The sequence below is a fragment of the Ursus maritimus genome, unplaced genomic scaffold, assembly GCF_017311325.1.
Source record: "Ursus maritimus isolate PB19 unplaced genomic scaffold, ASM1731132v1 scaffold_3, whole genome shotgun sequence".
NCBI lineage: Eukaryota > Metazoa > Chordata > Mammalia > Carnivora > Ursidae > Ursus > Ursus maritimus.
This window is the reverse complement of record NW_024425563.1, coordinates 83,413,720-83,433,708: the sequence shown is the minus strand read 5'-3', so window position 1 is coordinate 83,433,708 and position 19,989 is coordinate 83,413,720. Positions and strand designations below refer to the sequence as shown.

The 19,989-nt window shown below is 38.0% G+C and overlaps 1 protein-coding gene across 3 annotated transcripts in view; it reads left to right on the top strand.

Annotated features, from left to right (window-relative positions):
* The first annotated feature begins 1,688 nt into the window (after window positions 1–1,688).
* FBXL13 (F-box and leucine rich repeat protein 13) overlaps window positions 1,689–19,989 on the top strand; it is a 179,270-nt gene continuing 160,969 nt past the window's right edge. For all 3 annotated transcript variants that reach the window (XM_040644333.1, XM_040644334.1, XM_008686289.2), the window contains exons 1-4: window positions 1,689–1,756; window positions 3,107–3,261; window positions 4,532–4,641; window positions 7,100–7,267. In XM_040644333.1, coding sequence (XP_040500267.1) covers window positions 1,689–1,756; window positions 3,107–3,261; window positions 4,532–4,641; window positions 7,100–7,267 — 501 coding nt within the window. The remainder of the gene's footprint in view (window positions 1,757–3,106; window positions 3,262–4,531; window positions 4,642–7,099; window positions 7,268–19,989) is intronic.

Sequence of the window (19,989 nt, the reverse complement as noted above, 5' to 3'; positions counted from 1 at the left end):
AATATTTCAAGTAGCAAGTTGCTGGAGCAACAGTGAAGAGGTTGAGCCCTGGAAGCAGAACCGTGTGACTCAGTGTGCCGGCGTGTGTCTGATGGTTGGACTGGCCAGAGGCGCTGCTGAGCCCCAGTGGCGCTGACACATGCCTAGCCCCAAGTGGGGGATGGGGCATTACTGGGCTTGAGCCTTTGCTGCAGGTCAGTACCCCAGTGACACACACTCTCTCTCTCACTCTCTTTTTAAAAAAGATTTTATTTATTTGAGAAAGGGAGAGAATACGAGCAGGGGGGAGGAACGGGAAAGGGTGAAGCTGACTCCCTGAGCCGAAGGCAGATGCTTAACCCATTGAGCCACCCAGTGACACTCTCTTAAAGCTAACAAGAAAACAAGAAGGATGCCAACAATGAGGAAAAATCATGGCTAGTTTCATTCTATCAGTGTTTTTATTTTGTTTTGTTTTGTTTAATCAGGAGAACAATATATGTGAAATTAAAACAAGAATTTAGGCAAGGAAGGAGGGGCTGGGTGGCTCAGTCAGTTAAGCGTCTGCCTTAGGCTCAGGTCATGATCCCAGGGTCCTGGGATCGAGCCCCACATCAGGCTCCTCAGCTAGGAGCCTGCTTCTTCCTCTCCCACTCCCCCTGCTTGTGTTCCCTCTCTCGCTGGCTGTCTCTATCTCTGTCAAATAAATAAATAAAATCTTTAAAAAAAAATTTAGTAAAAAATGACTTCAATGATTTATGTTCTCCCTCCCCACAAGCATAATTTGCATATAATCTTCATCAAACTGAGGATTTCCAAATGTCATTGAACATCAGGCAGAGTATTGGGGCCGACGGGCCTTTGTTGTATGCCTAAAATAACTCCATGATTAACCTGCGTATGTTGTATCTATGAACTCAATAAAGCATTTGCAGCAATGTGCAAAGGAGAAAAACATTTGTCTTTGAAAAGTGGAGTTCAGAATTCTGGGCCGTTGGTATAGATTGGAAACAAACAGATGTGGCCACATGTTTATATGGCAAACGGGGTGGTGATAACATGAGAAAAAATAACACCACTAGCATTTCACAGTACCATGTACATATAACAAATGTGTTAATACAATATTATCTTTACTCATTAAAGAATATACAGAAAGTACAGATGATTTCAGGAATCCTCAGCTGTTTTCACATGTTAACGTATGTTATTATGAATAGTTCCAAGTGATAGATAAATATGCATCTCTTTCAGCGTATTCCAAAATTTTAATTTATGTGGCTTTCCTATTACTGTTTGGTGAGGCATTCTTGTAAGCTTTTTTTTTTTTTTTTGAAAAGAAAATTTCATTTTATACTCTTGAGAAGGCAAAATCATTCAGTTTAATGGTGACCAGCAGACCCACAACTCTATATACCTATCGTTACAGCTGACAATAATAATACCATAGAACTCACTAAAATGCTTTAAAATAAATAAAATATAATGAGAACATTTTAAGCTGGGATTTTAACTTTTGCAAAATAGATAACAGATATACACATTAAAGTTACAAAATATATAAATGGCGTGTAGTTCTTCTAATCTGTTCCTGTCTCCCTACTGCCCAATGCAACCATTTCTTTCATTTTCCTCTGTATCTTCTGGAGTTAGCCTTTGAATTCGATTTATTTCTAATGTGTGCTCTTTCATTTATTTATTTACTTTAGATGACTCCAGAATTGATGATAAAAGCATGTACTTTTTATACTGGACATTTAGTAAAGACCCACTTTTGGTAAGAACATGATTTTTACATCCTATTTCTTTGTGGTTTTTTTTTTTTTTTTAAGATTTTATTTATTTATTTGACAGAGAGAGACAGCCAGCGAGAGAGGGAACACAAGCAGGGGAGTGGGAGAGGAAGAAGCAGGCTCCTAGCGGAGGAGCCTGATGTGGGACTCGATCCCAGAACGCGGGATCACGCCCTGAGCCAAAGGCAGACGCTTAACGACTGCGCCACCCAGGCGCCCCTATTTCTTTGTGTTTTTATTCTTGATATCCTCCATATGAAGAACAAATCATTTTTGGCCAGTTGTTCTGATTTTATCTAATTAATCATGTCTCTACCATTTTGCATTATGTATTTTATTTTTATTTGGCTTTTACTTAGTTAAAATGTGTTCTTTACTTCTTCAAGGTATTGCTTTTTTTGAAAGTGTAGGTCTACAATCCCTTCATCTGAAGAAGCCCTTGGAGATATGTTTTGAAAGTTAGATTATTTTTCTTAAAAAATTTTACAAAGGTAATTTCTGCACATTCTGTGTATTATAGAACATCTTCAGTGGTGTCTGAGGCAGCGTGTTGGAACCAAACATATTCAAACATATTAGTATTTCTACTATATATATTATATATGTATATAAAATGAAATGTATATGAAATGAAATGAAAAAAAAAAAGATTTATGAACAGCGATGTGTCAAGTCCAGGGAGCTTCAATGCAAAATTACTTTAGTTTTTAAATTTTTATTTATTTATTTTTAAGATTTTTATTTATTTTAGAGAGAGAGAGTGAGAGGGGTGTGGGAGGCACGGGGGAGGGGGAGGGAGAGAGAGAGAATCTAGGCTGCGCACAGAGCCTGTTGTGAGGCTCGAACCCAGGACCCCAAGATCATGACTTGAGCCGAAATCTAGAGACAGATGCTCAACCAGCCGAGTCACATAAGTGCCCTGAGGCAAAATTCCCTTAGGTCAGGTTTAGTTTTGCCTCTAAATAGGTTACGAAAAAAATCTCTGAATTTCAGATTTTTACGGGCTTTTAGAAATGTAGCAAAGGGAAGTTCAAAGGAAATGCAAGGACTAGCTAGAAATAAAACAACAATAATCGAACAATTTCTTTCTATGCTGTGCTTTTGAGGAGATAAAGGAGATATTTTTTTAATGTTTTTTTATTATATTATGTGAGTCACCATACAGTACATCCCTGGTTTCCGATGTAAAGTTCGATGATTCATTAGTTGCGTATAACACCCAGTGCACCGTGCAGTAGATAAAGGAGGTATTATTACTCCTTCTCCCTTTCCATTTATTAGTAATGTATTGCCATACCATCAAAATAGTATTTTTCTGTGTTTTCTGCCAATAGCACTTGGAGAGACATAGCAATACCTCTTACAAATGAAGATGACATTCTTGCTGAAAAGATGGAAAAAGCAATGAAATATGACAATTTCAGACTTCAAAAACACATATTTCGTCTCTGGCACTCTTTTACAGAAGGTCAAAAAAAACTACTTACAGGTAAATCCTTACATAGTAGCGGTTAGTTTTTGTATTCATTTATTCAAAGAATCAACACACTTAACGATTAAGCCGTTTGAACTAGAGAATTTATTATTACGTCTAGAGAACTGTCATGAAATGTAAAGCCACTAATTAAATGTCTATAATTTAAATGAGATTTGTCTCAGAGGGTTTTATTGTAACAGAAAGCAAGCATGTTTAAAATAAAATCCTGTATGGATTTGTGTGATGTATGCACAAATATAAATAAATAGGGATCTACTATCATCATTTTTCCTCAGAGAGCTGGTATATCACAGGTACTAAAACTGACTATTCCGTGTAGAGAGTTTTCCATTCTTTACGGATATTTCATTTAATGGATACATGAGGAAACAAAGAAAACAAATTTTCCTTTCCTTAAACCCTTGATAGTTGTAATTAGTAGACAGGACATACACATGATCTTTGGAGCATGAATAGGGAACTCCAGCCTTTTGCTCAGATTTTAGCCACTTACCGAATACTGGTTTAGGACTACTGCAAATCAGAGAATCATTTCCTCTTGATCAGTTACTCTTGGTGGCTCAGTCACAGTGAGTCCTCTGAAGGTTTTTTTTTTTCCTTTCTTGAGAGAGGGGGAGAGAGAGCAAGAGGGAGAGAGTGCACATGGGAGCACGGGAGAGGGGGTGAGAAGGGGCAGAGGGAGAGGGAGAGAGAGAATCTTAAGCACACTCCATGCCCAGCATGGGCCCAGCTGAGGCGGGGCTCCATCTCATGACCCTGAGATCACAACCTGAGCGATAATCAAGAGTTGGATGCTTGGGGGTGCCTGGGTGGCGCAGTCGTTAAGCGTCTGCCTTCGCTCAGGGGTGATCCCGGCGTTCTGGGATGAAGTCCCACATCAGGCTCCTCCGCTGGGAGCCTGCTTCTTCCTCTCCCACTCCCCCTGCCTGTGTTCCCTCTCTCGCTGGCTGTCTCTCTCTCTGTCAAATGAATAAATAAAATCTTAAAAAAAAAAAAAAAGAGTTGGATGCTTAACTGACTGAGCCACTCAGGTGCCCCTACATCTTAATTTCTAAGGGCAAAGGTAATGTTTATAGGTTAATAAAGTTTCAGAAATAAAGATCTGCTATCAAAAGTAATTAATTTTAGATGTAGTTAAAATCAAACAAAAACTGCCAGATGCAATACTGGTTCATATTATAAACATGATAGAATTAAACACTTTGTTTTTTTGAAACATCTTTATACACACACACACACTAATCTAATAAATTTTCTTTAGATACACTATTGCGGATAAAAAAGATGTGCCACCATTACAAACTAATAGCCATCCTAATTAAATGGAGGGATAAAGCAAGACACAAGTATAAAAAGAGAGAAGATGAGCTGGTATGGTATCTTGGAAACTTAATTTTTTTAGAAACTGAATTTTGTTGTTACATTGATATTGCTTCAGATAATAATGTTACGTGTGGAAAGTACCAAAATCCTGAATATTATGTACTTTTTTAAGAAAAATATTTTATTTATTTGAGAGAGAGAGCATGCATGCTCATGATTGGGGGGTGGTACAGAGTAAGAGGGAGAGGGACAAGCAGACTCCCTGCTGAGTAGGGAGCCAGAGGCAGTGCTCAATTGTGGGGCTCGATCCAGGGATCCTGAGACCATGACCTGAGCCGAAGTCAGATGCTTAATCGACTGAGCCACCCAGGTGCCCCAATATTATATACTTTTGAAGGGTCTTTATTCTTTTAATTTAATAATTTAAATTTTACTTTGGCTACCAAAAATATTTTCTAATAAATTCTGTTGTTTCATTTCAACTATGGACACTGAGGAAAATTTTTGTTTAAAATTATTGATAAAAACTAAGAATTTTGTTTAAGCAAGTGTTTATGGATATAGATGTCTAAAATGGAAGAGAAACTATTTGATCTGATAAAGACTGACTACATTTTTCCTTTTCTAGATAAGATTAAATTGTTATTCTTTTTTCAACATTCAATGTAATAAATTATAAGTTTAATACAAATTATTTTAAAAATTACTAAATTGCTAAACTTAAAGGATCATTCTTAACTGGGACACCCCCTGGGAATGAAAGCAATTAAAACAGAGGACCCAAGCAAATTCCTCCAAACTTAAAAGTAACTCTAGTTTGCGTAAGTTATTAGTATATTACTACTTAATGTTGTTTTAGGATATTCTCTGTAACTATTTGGATCAGACATAGAAAAATGGAGGTTTTTTTTAGTTATATTACTTCATAAGTAATGTTTTATCAAAACCTTGAAATATAAAGTCAGGATAAATAAGAAAAAGAAAAATAAGAAATTAAACTCCCTGTTTTGTAGTCACCCCGCGGAGGGCAGGATCAATGGCCTCCCATTGCTAACTGGCTCAGATGTTGAGACTGATGATATTACATATGTACCAGAAGGGTATGAAAAGATTTACGCTGGAAACAGTGCTCGAGTCTGCCGGGGGCACTGAGACGCGTAATGCACAGTTCTTGCTCTCTGCAAGCTCATCACCTACTGGTATTGAATTGGTGTTCTTGCAGGATGTCCTCTAGCATTTGTACAGTATGTTCTCAATGTTGGTGGTTTAACAGTTATACTTTAGGTACCACTGTTTTAGTCTGCTTGTTCAGTATTCTTCTTTTTTTTTTTTTTTAAGATTTATTTATTTATTTGAGAGAGAGAGTGTGCGCGCGCATTGCGGGGGGACGCGCAGAGAGGGAGAGAAAGAATCTCAAGCAGACTCCCCACCGAGCAGGGATCCTGAAGCGGGGCTTGATCTCAAGACCCTGAGATCATGACCTGAGCCATCAAGAGTCAGATGCTTCTCTGACTGAGCCACCCAGACGCCCCTGTTCAGTGTTTATCAACACTGTGTACTAAGCTAACATATTGACTCTGGCTCCCCCGGTGCCTGATCAGTGGTTGTCTAATGGCCAAATAAGTAGCCGTACGTGACTGGTCTGGTCCTTTCACACCCCTCTTGAACTGAACATCCTGAGGCAATATTGTTCTCTTAATCATCCCCATACACTGAGCATAATGTTTTGCATGCAGTTGATACATATTAATATATATAACAATGTATATTATATATAATATAGAATTATCCTTAATATAGATGTATATTCTATAGTTAATTGGGTGTTTAGAGGAAACATTTTCTTCTAGCTACGTGATCTCTTGGCCTAATGATGACTCACTTAAGTGGGTGAAGTGAGCACGGCAGGTGTGTGCTGGGAGAAAGCAGGGCACACTTCTGTGTGCTATTATCCAACATGTGCTCTTCCTTAGGCTCACATATGTGTGTGTGTGTGTGTGTGTGTGTGTGTGTGTGTGTGTAACATTCATTTACCCTTATGGCTTTTTCTCGATTATGCAGTTTTAAGGAATGTATTCAAAGTTAAAATGGGGACTTCTTGTAACAATAAATCAGGCAAGTCCCCAGATACTTTCCTCGGACTCTTCTTTTTTATCTCTGTCCTAACCACCTCCTCTCCATGCCCCAAATATCAGTTCGATCATTACCAGAATCTTGACTCTGTAGGTTTCAGCTTCCTCATCTAAACAAGGTGGCTGGACCACATCTTTGAGGTTGCTGCCTATGCCAGTGATGTCTGACAATGAATGGAAACGATCTCTAATGCTCTGGTGGTCTAGAGAATATTAACCATGCTGTGGACAAAGATACTTTACATAGCAGGGATGACAATAATAAAGAATGTGTATTTGGTGCCATCATGGTGTCAAGCCCTGCACTTTATACATATCGTCTCATTTAACCTTCACAATGATGACATGGGACTTGTCGATTATTTTCATGGCAGATGTTAAAACATGAACTCCAGTTGCTGAAATGGAGAAGCAAGTTAAAACTCAAAGTAGTTGCTAAAGAAGAATTCATTTTTCCTGAACAAAGTGCGTCTGAAGTCTTTCTTGCAGGCGAGATTCCTAAATGTGACATTTCACTGTTGCCCGAAAGTGTGATCTCACAGGTTCGTATGAATTCATGTATCGTAACTAGTCATTTTCACAATGTTTATTTAAAGAGTGGTTTTATAAACTTTACGTGAACGATGGGAATCTTATTTCAAAGAAACATGTTATTTTACAACTAGCTTTGGGTTCAACTCCTTTTTTTAGAGGTCATCCGTTGGATGGCGATAAGACGAATCTAGCAGTCTACAGTGGAGAAAGTAAAGCTGTAGGGAACCAGTAGGGAAGGAAAACATTCCTCCTTCGAGTGCAGTTGTCGTTTAAGGTAGAACAGGCTTTAGATACAGCAGCACTCACTTTTTCATCTTTAATCCCTAATCTTCAAATCCTTACATTATGCCTCCACTCCGGGATGTAAATGGGCTTGTCTTATTGCACCTTTCGGTTAGATAAAATATTTATAATATCTTTTTTCCTTAGATTGTGAATTCACAAAAAGAATCATGTAGCTACAGCTTACAATTCATTGCCTTGATCTCTGAAAAATAAGCCATAATTCCTACTACTGGTTATATTCGCTCCTATTTTGATAGATAAGTAACTTCTTCTTTGTGAGACTGCCTGGTAAATGGAAGAAGAGCTGTAAAATATCACCTTACTCTGATTGATGGCAGCTTCACATTGTAAAATCCCATGTATTAAATACACTCCTTGAAATTTACAGAAGTAAGCTCAAGTTATATTTAGGAACAAGGTATCTATGTGTCTATATCTAATCCTGCATTTTATGTATCGCATAGAGTTAGGATAAGGATATTTTTGCCCATAATTTCCTCTTTATAACTTGTCTAGTGTATCTTGTACATTTTTAAACTGGAATTCCTATAATTTGCTTACTGGTTTGTAATAGCTCTTTGTATAGTGGTAATATCAACCCTTTGTCTGGAATGTACCAGAGATTTCCCTCCTACATTTGATGTTTGCTATCAGTTTTGTCTGTACAGTCTTTCCATGAGAGAAATTTTAGAGCTCTATGTAATGAAGTCTAGCACTCTTGCCCTAATTATTTCTCTTTTTATGTCATATGAATATGTTTTCTTAGTTGTTTTTCTAAGCCATATCACACTCTTTCTTATACTGATACAGCTGTTTTTTGTCTTTGAATTCCTATACTGTTCACTGCTACTGTTTATCAGTGGCTGCTCTGTGGTTTATAATAATGCCTTTTCAATTTATCACAGATTACACGTTCACATAATTTTCTACCACTTTACATATTTTCTTTCTCCTGTGCTCCATGCTGTTATTGCCATGCATTATATTCCTGGGTGTTTATAAACTCTATAATGTAATTTGCTATTTTTGCTTTAAATAGTCAATTGTATTTTATTCAGCATATACTTTTATTTTTTTATTGAAGTGTAATTAACATGCAGTGTTATATTAGTTTCAGGTGTACAATATAATGATTCAACACTTCCATATGTTGCTCAGTGCTTGTCATAATACGTGTGCTTTTAATCTGCTTTATCTGTTTCACCCATCCCTCCACCCACCTCCCCTCTGGCAACCACCAGTTTGTTTTCTGTATTTAAAAGTCTGTTTTTTTGTTTGCCTTTTTTTTCTTTTTTTGTTCATTTGCTTTGTTTCTTAGATTCAACATATGAGTGAAATCACAATGGTATTTGTATTTCTCTAACTTATTTCACTTAGCATCATACCCCCAAGTCTATCCATGTTGTTGCAAATGGCAAGTTCTCACTCATTCTTTTTTATGGCTGAGTAATATTCCATTGTATATATACTACTTTTTTATCCATTCATCTAGCAATGGACACTCGGGTTGTTTCCATATTTCGGCTATTGTAAATAATGCAATAAACATAGGGATGCAGATATCTTTTTGAATTAGTGTTTTCGTTTTCTTTGGGTAAATACCCATTAGTGGAATTATCGGATCATAATACTATTTTTAATTTTTTAAGGAACTCCATACTGTTTTCCATGGTGGCTATCCCAATTTGCACTCCTACCAATACTGCACGAGGGTTCCAAAACTTGTTGTTTCTTGTATATTTGATTTTAGCCATTCTGACAGGTGTGAGGTGATATGTCATTGTGGTTTTGATTTGCGTTTCCCTGATGATCAGTGATGTTGAGCTTCTTTTCATGTGTTTGTTGGCCATCTGTATATCTTCTTTGGAGAAATGTCTGTTCATGTCTTCTGTCCATTTTTAAATCAGGTTATTTATCTTTTTGATGTTGAGTTGTGAAAGTTCTTTATATACTTTGGATATTAGCGCCTTATCAGATATATCATTTGCAAATATCTTCTCCCACTCAGGAGGTTGCCTTGTCATTTTAATTGATGGTTTCCTTCACTGTGTGAAAGCTTTTTATTTTAGCATAGTTCCAATAGTTTAATTTTGTTTTGTTTCCCTTGTCTGAGGAGACATATCTAAAAAATGCTTCTATGGCTGCTGTCAAAGAAATTACTGCCTATGTTTTCTTCTGGGATTTTTATGGTTTCAGGTATCACATTTCGGTCTTTAATCCATTTTGTGTTTATTTTTGTGTACAGTGTAAGAAAGTGGTCCACGTTCATTCTTTTGCACGTTGCTGTCCAGTTTTCCCAACACCATTTTTTGAAGAGACTGTCTTTTCCCTACTGTATATTCTTCCCTCCTTTTTCATAGATTAATTGACCATATAAGCATGGGCTTATCTTTGGACTCATTTCTGTTCCCTTAATCTACATGTCTATTTTTTGTGCCAGTACCATACTGTTCACATGCTATAGCTATATAATATTATCTTAAAATCTAGGATTGTGATACCTCCAGTTTTGCTTTGGCTCTTTGGTGTCTTTCATGGGTCCATACAAATTTTAGGATTATTTGTTCTAGTTCTGTGAAAAATGTGGCTGGTATTCTGAGAGTGATTGCATTAAATCCTTAGATTGTTTTAGGTAGTATGGACATTTTAACAATATTGATTCTTCCAATCCGTGAGCATATACTATCTTTTTATTTGTTTGTGCCATTGTCAATTTCTTTCATCAGTGTTTTATGGTTTTTGGAGTATAGGTCTTTCACCTCCTTGGTTTATTTCTAGGAATTTTATTCTTTTTGATGCAATTGTAAATGGGATTGTTTTTAAATTTTTTCTTTCTGCTATTTCAATAGTGTATAGAAATGTAACAGATTTCTGTATTAATTTTGTATCCTGTAACTTTACTGAATTCATTTACTCATTCTAGTAGTTTTTATGTGAAGTCTTTTGGTTTCTCTCTATATAGTATTATGTCATGTAGAAGGCAGAAAATAAAAAAGACTAGAGCAGAAATAAATGAAATTGAGACTAAAAAAAACCCCATCAATAATAGAAAAGATCAATGAAACCAGGAGCTGGTTCTTTTTTTATTATTTAAATTCAATTAATTAATAGGAGGTGGTTCTTTGCAAGGATAAACAGAGTTGATAAACCTTTTATCAAACTGGTCAAGAAAAAAGAGAGAGGACTCAAATAAACAAAATCAAAAATGAAGGAGGAGATGTAATGAACAGGACCACAGAAATACAAAGGGTTATAAGAGAATGTTGTGAAAAATTAGATGTCAACAAATTGGACAACCTAGAAGAAGTGGATAAATTCCTAGACACATATAACCTTCCAAAACTGAATCAGGAAAAAATTAGAAAATCTGAATAGGCTGATTATGAGCAATGAAATGGAATCAGTAATTAAAAGCTTCCAATAAACAAAGTCCAGTACCATATGGCTTCAGAGATGAAGTCTACTTAACATTTAAAAAAGTCTTAATGTCTGTTCTTCTCAAACTATTCCAGAAAATAGAAGGGGAAGGAAAGCTTCCAAATTCATTCTATGATGCCAGCATTACCCTGATACCAAAACCAGACAAAGACACTACAAAAGAAGAAAAATGTAGGCCAATATCTCTGATCAACATAGATGCAAAAATCCTCAACAAAATACTAGCAAACTGAACCCAACAATACATTAAAAAACATTGTCTATGATCAAGTGGAATTTATTGCAGGGATACCGAGGTGGTTCAATATTCGCAAATCAATCAACACAATACATCATACCAACAAAAGAAAGGATAAAAACCACATGATCATCCCAATAGATGTAGAAAAAGCACTGGACAAAGTACAACATCCATTCATGTTAAAAACCCCCAACAAAGTAGATTTAGAGGGAACAAACCTCAACATAATAAAGGCCATATATGAAAAACCCACAATTAACATCGTACTTGATGAAAACCTGGGAGCTTTTCCTCTAAGATCAAGAACGAGACAAAGATGTCCCTTCTTACCATCCCTATTCAACATAGTGCTGGAAGTCCTCAGTGCAGCAATCAGACAAAAGAAATAAAAGGCATCCAAATTGGTAAGAAAGAAGTAAAACTTTCAATACATTTTTACTTTCAACACCCGAAGCTTATAGACAAGTTGCCAGTACTGTACGAAGAAGTTTTGTCCTCAAGAGTATGAAAGTAAGTTGCTGACATTATACCTCATCACCCCTGACTACTGTTGGTTTATTTTCTGTAAACAAGAGCGTTCACTTAGAGTCAACCATCAAAATCCTCAAACCCAGTTCAGGTTTCCCCAGTTGTTCCAGTAACATCCCAATAACTCAGAAGGATCCAGTCTAGAATCACGCATGCCAACTGGTTGCCATGTCTCCTTATTCTCCTTCAGTTTGCAACTGTCCCTCAGTCTTTAATTTTCATGATCTTCACATGAAGTGTAGGTCCGTTTTATTGTGGAATATCTCTTAATTTGAGCTTGTTTGATATTTCCTCAAAAATATACTCAGCTTATACATTTTCATTGGAAATACCACAGACATCACGCTGTGCTCTTCCCATTGTACCCCATCAGTGACGGGATTGGGATTTGCCTATGACTGGGGACGTTCACTTCGATCACTTGATTAAAGTGGTGTCTGTCAGGCTTCTCCACTTCAATTCAGCCACCCCCTTTGTAACTGATACGCATGTTTGGCTACTTTAAAATTATATAAGTATTCCTATTCATTTCGGTTTGTTTATTTATATCAGTATGGACTCCTGGTTTTCCATTTCATTCGTGGGTCATAATCCATTACTCTCACTATTCATTTCGGTGCTCAAATTGTCCTAGGTTTGGACAGAATCGAGTTGCCTTCCGTGTCCTTTTGACACATAACCATCATTTCTTTAGTACTTCCTTACTTTACAGCACAGCATGTTGTCCCAGGCTCATCTTGTACTTTTCTTTCCCCACCGTGGATAAGTCATTTCTCCAAGAGTCCCTAAACCCTTCCTAATGGAAAGTGTACACAGAAACCAAGATTTGAGCCCTAGCTGTGGTCATTGCCTGTGCAGTGTCGCTTGCCTTGCGCTTCTCGGCAGACAGACTGTAAGCAGGTACCTGCATGTGCACGTTTACGTCTGTGTCCCCACCCTTCTGTATACCCAAACCTAAACTGCACGCGGATACTTCCAGTTTTAATTTTGCACCGCAGGGCTCATGCTAGTTCTCTCTCTTCCCATGTTTGCAATGTTCTTCTCCAACAGTGAGAATCCTAGCCTTCATTATCCTTCATATCTTTACTTATTTGACCACTCTCCCTGTGTGTAACCAGTCACACAGGTTGCTGCCGCTATCCCCTCCCTTCTTCATCCTGCTCAGGCCTTGACATCCCTTGCCAGGCCACCCTCTTATGAAGAGGCCTCCTCACATGGCTCGGGCTCTGACACCATGTGGCAGTTGCCTTCCCCTCTGTGTAGTTTCCTTCCTAACTCTGGGCTAAAATACACTATACTGAAGTGCTTCCTAGGTAGATGCCCCCTTGTCCTACTCAGGCTCTGACAGTGCATTCACAGGCTGTCCCTCCTTGGGGATGCCCTCCTTACACCGCATAGGCTCTGTCACTCCATGCCATCCCCCCGCACAGAGGCATGCTCCACATCCCACTTGGCCCCTGGTGTCTTACATGGGGATTTCCTTCCTTAGTTCACCTTCCTTGTCCTAGTCAGGATCTGACATCCCACTCTGGCTTCCTCTCATTAGGAACACCCTCCTCATCCCTCTTAGGCTCCAGCATTCTACACTGGGATATCTTTCACATGGATGGATGCCCTTCTCACCCTGCTTATCCTCTGATTGTCTGCACTGGGCAGATGGCCTCTTCTTGGGCTCCATGTCCTTTGGGCTGCAATACCCTAGAGCGAGCCATGCTTCCTCATTTGCCTTCCTTTTTCCACTTGGGCTCTGACATTCCACTCCGAGCCGTTCTTTCTTAGGAACACCCCTCTTCACCCATCTTGGGCTCCAAAACCCCGTGCAAGGTTGTCTGCCGAGTGGATAGTCCTTTAAGGACCCTAGTTCTTTTTTTTTTTTTTTAAGATTTTATTTATGTGACAGAGAGACAGCCAGCGAGAGAGGGAACATAGCAGGGGAGTGGGAGAGGAAGAAGAAGGCTCCCAGCGGAGGAGCCCGATGTGGGACTCGATCCCGGAACGCTGGGATCACGCCCTGAGCCAAAGGCAGACGCTTAACGACTGTGCTACCCAGGAGCCCAATGGACCCTAGTTCTGATACCCTGCTCCAGACCTGAGCTCTGATACCCTGACAATAGAGCTCCTCTGTCCCTTCACCCTGCCATATTATCTACTTTGCTTAGACAACTTAATATTTTCCCACAGGTCATTTAATTCCTATTCATTTTTTGTTCGCTTTTTTTTTTTCTTTCTGTGCTTCATTTTAAACAGTGTTTATTGCTATGTCTGCAAGTTTGGCAGAGTGTATACGAAACTGTCTTTAAAAGCCATTAACTTCTGTCTAAATCACCTGAAAAGAGAGCATTACTCACCAAAATTGGGGGGAAAAAGGCACCAATAATTTATGTAATAGATAGCTAGCAACATGTTGCTGAATTTCTAAAATAAGATGAACTTAGCATGTTTTCTAATTCTTACTGGCTATTATTAACCTCCTTATTCTTCAACTACTTTAAAAGGAAAAAAATGCATGTAGTCAGTCTTGACTTTAGAAGCATCTCAGAAGTACATGGACAGAGTGTAAGGGCACGATAAGCAGTAATTTGCTCATAGTGTATAGCAAGAAGAATCAGTGGTCATTAATAGTATCTGGCTAGTTTTATAGTAGGAATTTTGTTGTTGTCATTGTTCACTGCCTCTCCCCAAAAGAATTAAATAGTGTTTGCTTAGTTAAAAAAAATGCAGTATCTATTTTGCTGTCAAGCCCTTCCAGTGAATTTTTTCACTATGGATATTGTATTCATCTCCAGAAGTTTTATTTGGTTCATTTTTCAAATTTCCACTTCTCTCCTTCATTTTTCTTTGAAATCCTTAAACATTCTTTATAATAGCTGCTTTAAAGAATTTTTCTACTAGTTTTATTATCCTTGTAATTTCTCTTTGTGCTTACATTTTTATTTTTCTCTTAGTTTTGTGTCAGATTTTCTTGTTTTTTACAGATATAGTAATTTTTTATTATATACTGGATATTTTGTAAGTTACATTGTTGAGCACCTGGATATTGTTGTCTTTCTTTAAGGAATGTTGAATTTTGTTTTGATAGTCAGCTAATTTACTCGAATATTAATTTTCCCAGGTTATATTTAAGCTTTGTTAAAGAAAATCTTGAGTAACTTTTACTTGAAGTCTTCTTTATCCTTACTCCTCCCATGTGATCTTTCTGGATCTTTTTTGAATGCCCCAAGAGTTCAATGACTTGTCTCCACTCTGATTTGTCTCAACTTGCAAATTTCCCAATCCTGTATGAACTCTAGTAGTTGCTCTGCTTACAGATCCCTGGTAGATGTTTTGTCCTTGGTAGTGATTTTTTGTCCAGTCTCATGGAGTGTCATCCTGCACACACACACACACACACACACACACACACACACACAGCTTAGAATGCAGTCAAAGATGCAAGGATCCCCAGCATATTTCTCAAGCTCTTTTTCTGCACAACTCCCACTTCTCCAGTACTCTGCCGATAAACTCCAGCAACATCAACATCCTTGAACCCCATTTACTATTTCCTTGGCTTAGTGAGACCACCTTTCTCTTATAAACAACTAAGAAATGCCGCTAGGAAGAAAGCCTGTGCTGTCATATGGTCGTCTCATTGATTTCCCTTCTTTCAGAGGTCACAATATTGTGATACCTGTTGTCCAAAATTTAAAAGCAGTTGTTTCATATATTTTTCCCATTTCTCTAGCTGTTTATGGTAGGAGGCATAATCTGGTACAAGTCACCTCATCACGGCTGGAAGTGGAAGACTGTTGATGGTTTTCTGAATCTACAGGGTATTCAGCCTTAGGGGCCCCAAACTGTGCAGGTCAATCCTTTAATGGGTCTCCTTCCATTTCTTACAGAGATTATTTAAGCTTTTGTTATGGACTGGGTGTTAGTGTTCCCTCCAGATTCCTATGTTGAAGCCCTAATTCCCAGTGACTGAATTTGGAAAGAGGGCTGTGAAGGTGACATAGGTTAAATGAGGTTATAAGGGTGGGGTGCTCATGGGGGTTGCTCATATAAGAAGAGTCAGAGACACCAAAGCCCTGTCTCTGCCCTGTGAGCACATTGCAAGATGGCAATCATCTGAAAGCCAGGAAGAGAGTTGGCTTTCCAGTTAACAAGCAACCAAATTAGCCAGAACCTTGATCTTGGACTTCCCAGCCTCTAAAACTATGAAAAATAAATTTCTGTTAAGCCACCCAGTGAGTAATATTTTGTTTTGGCAGTCTGAACAGACTGATACTGTTCTTCTTCATTTTTCTTATGACAAATCCTCCACTTCATTACCCCTCACCTTCCACTTTCTGTCCTTCTTCACTGAGAAAATATATGCCATCAGGTAGAAACTCCTTCAACTTAATTCTGACCCCTTTCCTCAGTCCTGTTTTCCTGATCTCTTCGCTCTTTTTTCAAGTGTACCATCCATACCCACCTTTGTTTGCTTTTCTGTTCTCAGGGATTTTGCCTATATAATGTACAGTATTTATATTAGATGCTTTTCTTTAATTTCAACCACAGGTAATGGTGTAATCTTATTTTCAGATCATTATCAATATTGCTTTTGAGTCAGTGAGGAGTAGTTGACAGAAAGCACAGTTAACTTCAAATACAAGACAGTTTTTCAACACAATTTCTGTTGCCTCTTAACCAAGGCACTCAACTCAATGCTCCACGCATACCAAATCATTCTTGGATGTCTAGGACTATGTCTTATCCATGTTCCCTGATTTATAAGCATACAAAGAAAATTATCAAGTGAATGAATTTAACATTTAAGAAATTATCGTATGCTGCCCCAATTCAAGTTTAATAAAAAGTACAGATCTGTAATAGAAGTATCAATATTTTTCCCAGGCCATTTCTTTTGTTTGTAAAAGTCAATTCTCTGAACAATTATTGACAAGTAGGCATAGAAGATAAGCTTTCAATAGCTATAAAAAATATTCATACCAGTTGAAACAAGAGAAAAGGGATCAAGTTTTGAGAGATCTTTAGGCTTCCCATTTTTTCAAGAACACACCATCTTTTTTTGGGGGGGCCTCCATACAGATGATTCAAGGGAAGCATAAAAATTTTGAAGTCTTTAGCTTTGGGAGCTTATTGATTGACTGCAAACTCTTCAGTATGCCCCAAAGTAGCTATTTTTTTAAAAGATTTTATTTATTTATTCGACAGAGATAGAGACAGCCAGCGAGAGAGGGAACACAAGCAGGGGGAGTGGGAGAGGAAGAAGCAGCCTCATAGCAGAGGAGCCTGATGTGGGGCTCGATCCCATAACGCCAGGATCACGCCCTGAGCCGAAGGCAGACACTTAACCGCTGTGCCACCCAAGCGCCCCCCAAAGTAGCTATTTTAAACACAGTGTTCAGGTTTAGTAATTCTCTAAGGTATGAGCTAGTACGGCCTTCACCTACCAATATAAGAAAACATGACTGATGGTGATGCTTAAAGAAATAAGGTCTCATTTGTTTCCTATCACACAAAGTCCAGAGGAAGGCAATCCAGGTCTGGTCCTCCACAATGTCAATAAAAATGGAATCTTTCTATTGTTTGTCTCATTGTTGCAAGATGGCTACTCTACCTCCAGCCACATCTTCACTCACCAGGCCTGAAGAAGGGGGAAAATCACAGTGGTAGGAGGCAAAAAGGTTGGCCTATTCCTGTTTTGTAGAAAAGCCAGTTTCCCCAAGACCCCATGGTCAAGACTTTCACTGACGTGTTTTAGGCTAGAACTTTGTCACTAGGCCATGTCCAACTGCAAGCTGCTAGGCAGGAGGGGACTTTGAGTGGGGACTGGGTGAGTTACAACAGATAAGAAGCAAGCAAGTATTTAAGAAGTCAGTACATAATTGCTACAAAGGAATTCTGGGTTAACGTTCTTCCCTCTCCCAATTCAGAGAAGCCAAAAATGCCAATTAATAAAGAACCACAGCATCCAGAGTCAGCAAACCATCTCATAAAGTGATCCAGGGCCTAACAGAGACTTGTATATGGAAATTTCAACACTTACAATGAGCTATGAACTGGCCTGTTTTCTCATAAGAAGTGTTTTGGTTTGATAATACAGAAGAAGTGGGTTCACGGCCTTCCTCATCAATTACTAACAATATTACTTTAGGCAATTTCAGCCTTCTTGCACTTGATCTTTTTTTTTTTTTTAAGATTTTATTTATTTATTTGAGAGAGAGAGAGAGAGAACAGAAGCAGGGGGAACATCAGAGAGAGAGGGAGAAGCAGCCTCCCTGCTGACCACGGAGCCCCACGTGGGGCTCTATCCCTGGACCCTGGGATCATGACGTGAGCCGAAGGCAGCTGCTTAACTGAGTGAGCCACCCAGGTGCCCCTTGGCGCTTGATCTTTAAAACTTTCCTGCTTTCTGGGGCACCTGGGTGGCTCAGTCCTTAAGTGTCTGCCTTCGGCTCGGGGCGTGATCCCGGCGTTATGGGATGGAGCCCCACATCAGGCTCCTCTGCTATGAGGCTGCTTCTTCTTCTCCCACTCCCCCTGCTTGTGTTCCTCTCTCGCTGGCTGTCTCTATCTCTGTCAAATAAATAAATAAAATCTTTAAAAAAACAAAACAAAACTTTCCTGCTCTCATCTCTCTGACCAAGCTCTAAATTTAAGGAGAAGAGTTTACATGGGATTACTTGAAGTTTTAGAACAATGAAAATCATTGCCACTTTTTACATTTTACATATTACTTTCTGGTATGTCATGGGGTTATAATCAGGCTTCCCATCCATTCTTCTACCCTGATACCCACCCCCGCTTCCATGTGGAATGATATATAGAGTCTTTTGGGGATCAGATTTGTAGACTCTGCCACAGTCCTCAAGCCATAGCATGATCTAGAAAAGAACACAGAGATGTCTGTGTTGTGCTTTACCTTCCTCAGGAGGTGAGGATCTAAGAAATTAAAAGACATTCCCAAAGTCTGACAACTACAAAACCAAGACCAGAACCTGATTTTGCTAATTCTTGGCTAAAAGTATAAACTCTATACCATTCTGTTTATTCTTCTTGGAGAATTCTAAAGAAATAGAATATGTACATGAATATTTTGCTTCTGAGACAAAAGAAGGAATGGAACCATTTATACCTGTTTAGTTGTATTACCCTAAAAATACATGAATAACATTTTTTCTTTTCAAAATGACTAAATCTTGATATGACACCAAAGTACAGCATTATTTTTGGAGTTTCTCAAATTTTTTCCCAATCATACAAATTGTCAAGAATGTCCATTAAAAATGCAAAGCTAATCAAGGAGTGAATTTATATAATAGTGAAAAACTGGAAATTAATGATTCTAAGATTCATGTCTTAAACAGTTGGGTTTAAGTTTTTTAAATCTATAGGTTTGCAAAGTTGATTTTTTAAATCATAGTTTAAAATGGCATCTAATTTGATGACTTCTCTGGTCAACTAATTCTCAGGGATTTGAGGAGCAAAGATGTTAAAAGCATAAAAATGTAATGTGAGTTGGATCTAACTTTATTTAAAGTTTTTGAAAGTGTTGGTTTTTAAAAGAAGTTGAGATTTGTACAATTTTAGGTTGCCTAATGTTTCGAAGGAATAACTGAAAATAGCTATCTGGAATGAGATACGATTTGAACTTACTTGGAAAACGCACTTACACTGCAGCCTTGCTTTTTAGGTTCAGTTTCATCAACCCATGAAAACAGGTCAGGTTCTGTTTTATAACCATTTTCCTTAGTATCATATACCCATTGGGAAAAGCTGCCTAGTTAGCAGATGGTAGGGCTCATACACTTATCTCTCAGATTCAGAGCTAGCGGGAGGGTTGGCTAAGATCATTTTCCATGAAAATGCAAGATTGATTTTTTTGTTTTGTTTTGTTTTAGGATGTGTGTAGTTTGGCAAGCAATACAGAGAAAAGCCTTATGTTGATGAAAGTCTAAATAATATAGTTAGGTAATGAATGCAGTTGTCTTAAAATAGAAAATTTCTTGATTAGCTTAAGAATATAAGTAGTGTCTACATCAAAAACTAATGATGTGCTGTATGGTAACTAACATAACATAATAAAAAATTAAAAAAAAAAGAATATAAGTAGTGTCCTAGGGCTGCCTTCCATTTTAATTAACTATAATATTTTGTTTGTTTGTAAAAGATAATGGCACGTGAACTTACAAGGAGTTATAAAATCACCTTCAGTGTTGATGACTCATCTTTTCACTTGGAAAAAAAAAA